At 40.2% G+C, this 7,897-nt stretch overlaps 1 protein-coding gene across 1 annotated transcript in view; it reads right to left on the bottom strand.

Moving 5' to 3' along the window:
* Window positions 1-7,897, bottom strand: part of mtfr1.L (mitochondrial fission regulator 1 L homeolog) — a 32,285-nt gene continuing 24,388 nt past the window's right edge. Inside the window, 5 exon segments of the mRNA NM_001095325.1 lie at window positions 1-116; window positions 947-1,103; window positions 1,858-2,119; window positions 2,778-3,010; window positions 4,430-4,539. Coding sequence (NP_001088794.1) covers window positions 51-116; window positions 947-1,103; window positions 1,858-2,119; window positions 2,778-3,010; window positions 4,430-4,539 — 828 coding nt within the window. The 3' untranslated portion in view covers window positions 1-50.

Here is a 7,897-nt window from a genome sequence, read left to right as displayed (position 1 = left end):
TCGTGCTGGAAGAACATTTTATAGAAGCTTTAAAATATTTCTTTTTGCTCTCAAGAATGTGATGCTTTGATGAGGGTCTTCATCTTCCCTGTAGATTTCAGCATATGAGGTCCAAACTGAGAGAGAGAAGAAATAAAAAGACTAAAATGAGTTTATACCAATCACCTTGTTTGGCATTGCTATATCATGGTTCCTCACTTATAGGATCATTCACTGTGTGTTTTAAAGGAGAACGAACCCCTCCTCCCACAATAATATAGCCCCTACATACTACCCTAGATAGTCCCTCTCTCTGCTTCCCCCTGAAAGTGTCCCGATTACATTGCAGAGTAAGCAGGCCCTCTTCAACAGCTTGGATTTTGTTAGGACTGTACATGCACATGCTCTGTGTGCTCTGAGCAGCTGTTGAGAAGGTAAATTTAGGGGTTGTCGCAAATTATCAAGCAGAAAATGAGGTTGGTCTCTAATATAAGCTGAAGCTACAAAGTGGATTATTAAATTCTGATGCTAGTTGCACTGGTTTCTGAGCTGCCATGTAGTAATTATCAGTATTAATTACTAATCAGCCTTATATTGTGACATTTATAGTATATATATATATATATATATATGTACAGTATATTGTGCGTCAGTGCCTAAACTCAGTAAGTGACAGCAGCACAGAGCATGTACAGTGAATCAGCAGAAAAGAAGATGGGGAGCTACTGGGGCATCTTTGGAGACACAGATCTTCCCTGCTAAAAGGCTGTGGTTGCCTTGGGCTGGTACAGAAGCTCAAACATAATGTACAACATTTCTATCGACTTCTTTAGTTAAGCTTTAGTTCTCTTTTAAACCATCATCTAGCACCGTGTATTTTAAACCTGACTTTTTACAGACTGGAGTTGAAATCAGTCTAACAATGATCAGAGACCCCAAACATGCTTTTTTTTACATTGTAACATACCAGAGGCACCTCTGGGACATGCTGGTGTTCTGCTTTGGAAACAGTCCTTTCTGATTCGCTGTCATTTCGGTATCTATAAGCAAACTTCTTTTTTAATGCTTCTGCTATTAGTGTAGCTGGGTCAGTTGGGTCACTTGGCTTGTGTTCTTCAGGACTCCTGTAAGAGATCATATGTCTCTTCATTAAAAAACAATTTAACATTGAACATTCCTAAACACACCAAAGAGATCCGCCTTCACATACATTTCCTCCTACTCACCTTCTCCCTATTATTGTTTAGCCTTGTCTAAGGTAATCCTCCCATCTCTCCTCGCTTTTATATGCACAATTCCCAAAACAACCATTAGGGCTGGAGTCCTGCAGTTAATATGGCGTTATGTAATAACCCAGCCCCAAGTTTGCTCCTACCTAGAAAACAAACCTTCTTGAGCTTCATCACAGAGGGTGGAGGGATCATATTCGGGTGAGGAGGGAATCCTGCGCTCCCATGAATAATGTTTCCGTTGTGAGCTGCTCTTGTGGCTTTTTTGTGAATGTACAGAACATAAGTGATACCACTTGCAACACCACAATTATTCATTATGGAGCAAATTTTCAACTTTAGGATCAGCTCTTTGTTCTTCTGAACTGACAGCTGGTCCTTTTGCCTTCCCCTGGACAGACAGACTTTGCCAACTATGTGGCCTCCAAATTTGGAGAATCTACATATGTCAGTAAGCAGGGCAATGGAGTATCCCTGTACTGAGTATCCCTGTACTTCAGGGGTGACAGGGTTGGAGCACTTGACCTGTGTGTGGGTGATGTTAATGTATGAGCAGTAAGTGGCTACAGGTTTGTATTTCACAATATGGAATACAGTATATGAGAGAGGAACCCAATTGAACTCCAGCCACTGCACAGTAAGCAGTTACCTTTTCACAGAACGCAGTTTCACCCTGTTCATGTCTTTGAGGACATCCAACATACTGGGCATTTCTGGCTTCTTTGGTGCACTGTCTGTGAGGGATATGTCTGTGCTGGTCTTTTTGCCCTTTCGCTCCTTAATAAGGTCAATAGCGGAGACACTTTTCTGGAGCCCTGGAGGTGGAGGTGGAGGTGGCGGCGGCGGTGGAGGAGGAGCTGCTGATGGAGGGGGAGTGGAGAGGCTGCCGCTGTCTGTACTTGTAGAGGAACCTAGAAAGTCAAAATAACAAGAAATAAAGGACACAGAAGAAGGATATCACTTAAATGATAAATATCACTCCATAATGAATGCCATGAGCAGTGGAAAAGATATGACATAAGCATTCATTCTATAATGTATAAAGAGCACACCATGAGGTTGCTAGTGTGGACTCAGGCAGACAGCCCAGTGCTGCCATTTATCCGTCTACTGAATTTCTATTTTTGAAACAACAATTTATCGCTTAAAGGAATTATTCAGCGTTAAAATAAAAACGGTTTACAATAGAAAACGTTTTCAATATAGTTAGTTAGTTAGCCAAAAACTTAATCTATAAAGGCTGGAGTAACTGGATGTCTAACAATTACTAAAACACTACTTCCTGCTTTGCAGTTCTCTTATTGGTTACCAGTCAGTACCTAATTATATTACTTTGCACAGCCTATTTACCTAGTTTTTATTTTTATACTGAACTATTCCTTTAATAAGTCGGAGAAACCCCTTACTATACATTGACAGTGTGTGTGTGTGTGTGTGTGACATATCTAAAATCCTAGTGATAAAATGTACAGCGCCCCATGACACAACAGCTTTTCCACTGTGGCAAGTGGTGTCCGAGTGCCACACGTTGGACCGAGAAATAGAACTCTCCATTGAAGCACTTCATACCTGTTAAGCTTTGCTGTTCTTGGAAGGTTACAATCTTTGCTATCTGGGCTCTTAAATTGGCAAGTTCACTCTCGAGGGCGCTGATCTTTTGCATTGCATCTTTATTGGCTACACCCTGAGCTTTAACCTCCTCCTCCGCCAGCACAGGTAACGAGGTCTGTCTGATGAGTGGCTGCTCCATAGGGACTGGCTCAGGTAATACAGGTGTGTTTTGGTTGGGACGGATTTCAGAACTATAAAGGAGGGGTGAAAAACATTTACGTTAGTTAGGGCTTTTATAGACGAGGGTTTTTACCTGCACTCCCCTGCGTTCCAGTTTCATGTGTTCAGCCGCAGGGGAGCGCAGGAGTAGATGCACTGAATTCTTTTCAATGGGGCTGTACTCACACAGACACATGTAAGCGACGAACGCAGGTTGGGACACAGCATGTTGCATTTTTCCTGCGTTCGCCGCTTACATGCGTCTGTGTGAGTACAGCCCCATTGAAAAGAATTCAGTGCGTCTACTCCTGCGCTCCCCTGCGGCTGAACGCATGAAACCGGAACACAGGGGAGTGCAGCTAAAACGCTCAATATAATTCAGATGTTATTTGCAGTGTTTACTTTTTAGTAACTTCAGTAATATTGTCTATATCTGTATATCCAGCTGCATGCAAAGATATGAATGTTGCAGTCTACACCACACACCAGCTGAGCAAGCGTGTCAGACCATGTCCAAAAAAAACCAGGAACGGTTTTACCTTCAGTAAATTGTCATTCATGCAACACTGGGGCAAGTCTAGTGGTCTATAACTGAAGCTGGTCATACATGTAACAATAAAACTAGGAATTTAAATGCTGGAAAACTGAAGGTTCCAAACCACGACCCTTGAACAATAATTATACTCACTGCAGTGCATATTTATTCGCAAATGGTTGTATTGCCCATGTTTTTTCCTGAACACTAATATATTAATATTAATATATTACTCTGCCCATCTTTCCAGGTTTTGCGAATTCACATTGAGAATACATTTTCGCAAATGGCTCGCAAACGAGACAGGTGTTTGCATTAGTGTGCCTACTGTACGAGGCTGTTGTATGCGAAAATAGCGTTGACCGTAACTTAAATTTGCAATTTTCAAAACTGGTTTGTGAATATTTTCTCCGCCACCATCGTTGTGGCGTAATTCAAATGCAGAGTGTTCACATAATATTCACAATTTGCAGTTTTTGACATATTTAAAAAGCTCTTTTGTGAAAAAAGAAATTCGCAATTGTTTGCACACTCTTGTTCAGCTTTATAAATGTAACCACATGCAAACTGCCCGGCTCAAAGTTTATAAATGAGCCCCACTGAGTGATTTGTTTTGCCCAATTTCTAGAGCAGTGAAAACGAGTTTGTTTATTCCTTTGGAGTTGTATCAGTACAGACGCAATGTAGTTGTGGGACAACTGTACTGTAGGCCATAATATTATCTGTGTTAGTACAGCTTCATGGGAAATTACAGTCAGGCAACACAAAGGAGAAATAAAATTCACCCAATTTCAAAAACAATATTTGTGAATGAAAGAAATCTGGGCACTAGCCAATAAACATAAGACTGAACATGGATTTCAGACAGCTTTGTACTGTAAGGGCAAAAAAATACAGACACAGTTATGTTACATACCGCAGCCTAGCGAATGATTCCCCTTCATCTTTTGCAACCCAGCCAACATCAGCAAATGATGCTATTGTGTTCCCATTCTGAGCATTTATTTCCACCGGGTAGGGGATAAGCTGAAATAAACAAAAGGTACAATTATCAAAAAACATATGCAAAATCAAATGCATCACAACACTACACACAGCATCTATCATCCCATTTCATAATGTACAAATGAATAATTATATAAAAATATAGCAATCGGAGGAGGCGGCATAAGCAACTGAGGCCAGAAAATGGAAAACTGGTGTTTAAAAAGAGCTGTAAAGGGCCAATAGAGTTTGAGCCCATAGAACTCTTATGCTGAACTGTATTGTGCAGGGAGATGTACCAGTATCAGCACTTGTAATACTGATCAGTTTCTCTGACTCAGGGTTCACCTGTTTGAAGGCTGGCTAAAGCTGGGCATACAGTACATGTTTGGGAAAGTTGCCAAATGAATGGTTCTTTGCCCATTCTGCCTACCCATGTGATTCATAAAGCAGCCCTATTTAGAGAAGACCACACCAACCAGTGGATGCAGTGGAAACTTCCAGTTTAGATCAACCAATATATGGGTAGTTTTAGGCCAACACACAAGCAGCCCTGCAGTTTCTGATGCATGGGGATAATAGAAAGCTGCCAGCACGTGATTAACCCCTTCCATAACATCAAAGGTTACATTACATGCACAGATTTCATATATTTATATGGTTAATTAATTCAGCTGTAAAGTAAAACATCCCCCCCATTTATAAAATTTTACACGTTGCTTTCAATAAATAGGGCTTGTACTTGTACACCTCTGTGTACATTTTCCAGGCTTAAAGGGGTGGTTCGCTTTTAAGGGAACTTTTATTATGTTATAGAATTGGCAATTCTAAGTAACTTTTCAATTGGTTTTCATTATTTCTTTTTTATAGTTTTATAGTTATTTGCCTTTTTTCGTCTGACTATTTGGGCGCCGCTGACTCCCTTCTTAAAAACAAAAGCTCTGTAAGGCTACAAATGTATTGTTATTGCTACTTTTTTTTTTTACTCATCGGTCCATCCAGGCCCTCTCCTGTTCATATTCCAGTCTCTTATACAAACCCGTGCATGGTTGCTAGGCTAATTTGAACCCTAGTTACCAAATTGCTTAAAATGCAAACTGAAGAGCTGCTGAATAAGAAGCGAAATAACTCAAAAACCACAAATCATAAAAAATGAAAACCAATGGCAAATTGTCTCAGAATATCACTCTCTATCATACGAAAAGTTCTCCAAGGTGAACAACCCCTTTAAGCAATGTACATTAAAAAGTGGAATACGTGGGAGGAGGAATCTGATTAAATATCATCTAAATATTCGCAAGGGTTTTTTTTTTTTTTTTTTACAGTGAGAGCTGGGATGATGTGAAATTCTCTACCTGAATCAGTGGTACAGGCTGATACATTAGATAGCTTTAAGAAGGTGTTGGGTGACTTTTTAGCAAGTGAGGGAATACAGGGTTATGGGAGATAGCTCATAGTACAAGTTGATCCAGGGACTAGTCCCATTGCCATTTTAGGAAGGAATTTTTTCCCCCTCTGAGGCAAATAGGAGAGGCTTCAGAAGGGTTTTTTTTTTGCCTTCCTCTGGATCAACTGGCAGTTAAGGTGGCCATACACGGATAGATCCGCTCGTTTGGCGATGTCGCCAAACGAGCGGATCTCCCTCCGATATGCCCACCTTGAGGTGGGCAATATCGGGCTGATCCGATCGTGGGCTCTAGGGCCCAACGATCGGATCCTAGCGTTCGCCAAACGGGCGGTCGGATCGCGGGACCGCATCAACGAACAGATGCGGCCGCGATCCGACGGGATTTTTAACCCCATCCGATCGAGATCTGGCCGACTTTCGGCCAGATCTCGATCGGGGAAGCCCGTCGGGGGCCCCCATACACGGGCCAATAAGCTGCCGACTTGGTCTGTCGGCAGCTTTTATCGGCCCGTGTATGGCCACCTTTAGGCAGGTTATATATAGACTTAAAAGGCTGAACTTGATGGATGTGTGTCTTTTTTCAACCTAACTTACTATGTTACTTCTCCCACAATTCCTTTGCAATATTAAGTAGATAAGATCAAATCGAATGGTACCATTTTTTTTTAGCTATTTGTTTAGTTCAACAAATAAACTGATTTTTTTACAACAGGCAAAAAAATTCCAACACAAGCCACATTTATATGTGCCCAGCAATACAGAAAGTTGGTGTCCACGCGCCAGTCACACACACAGTGATATACAGTCAGATAAGATATATGCAGCCAAGCATGCAGCTCTCTGGATAGTGACTGACCTACAGAAGCTCAGCCTCTTGCTTGTCTCATAGCAAGGCTAAAAGCAGAAGGAAGAAAGAGAGAATAGAGAATATTATAGTACAGAAAAGTCAGACAAAGACAGTGTCACATCAATGATATTATTGGGACTGAACTAAATGACCTTGATTAGACTTGTCATTTTCAACCCAAGTGCAAAACTAAAGGATTTTCTTTAAACAAAGTATTTGGATAAATGTCTACTTATATTGCCTTTTTTATAATTATTTTAGAAGAAAGAAACATAAATTGAAGACAGGAACAATCTTCATTATTTATTGTAGGGGTACACTGAAGGCATTCTCTCACAGAACTTATTTTACGCAAATAATTCTTATATTTCCATTTTGCTTTAATAATAAAACAGTACTTTGTACTTCATGGTAACTAAGCTGCATGAATTCCTATTGGTCGCAAAACAATCCTATTGGGTTTAATTTTTTTAGCAGAATGAAGGTATGGAGATTAAAATTACAACAGGTTGCCTTATGTGGAAAATCCCAGGTTCCAAGCAGATCCCATATCTGCACTACGTTTTTCCATATAATACACAAAAGCCATGAATATCCCGTAAAATTATATCCTTATAAACGGTGCTAAGTGATGTCATTGTTATAATCGGAGCTTAGTGATGTCATATCTGTCACAGGACTCACTGAAATTGTGCATTATAATAAATAAAGTACCCCTGTTGCAAAATACGAGGATATTAGAAGAGTTCCATGACCTGTATAAAAACATGTTGCCTTTAAATGGTAATGATGCTCCTCGGTAACATCATATCCTTATATTTTATTTTCACTAAATATTCGTTTTTTAACACAAACTGGACAGTAAAAGAACATGATCTGTGAAGTATTTATAATAAAGTGCACAAAAATAATGATGTAAACTCTGTCTTCCTTACTGTATAATTCCTATCTGCCATTTTGGGCAGGTTGTTCTCCTTATAGATCTAACTCTCCTTCAGTGTATGGCTCTTTTAATCACAGCCAAAACTGGGCAAAGTCTTTCTACCATTCAAATTACCCCCCCCCCCATATCCAGAGCCTTGAGGATGAAGTGTTTTAACTGGTTAGCTGTATCAGCGGAGTATTATATAAAGTATAATGCTTTT

This window comes from Xenopus laevis, chromosome 6L (assembly GCF_017654675.1).
Source record: "Xenopus laevis strain J_2021 chromosome 6L, Xenopus_laevis_v10.1, whole genome shotgun sequence".
Classification (NCBI taxonomy): domain Eukaryota; kingdom Metazoa; phylum Chordata; class Amphibia; order Anura; family Pipidae; genus Xenopus; species Xenopus laevis.
This window is presented reverse-complemented; position numbering and strand designations above follow the sequence as displayed.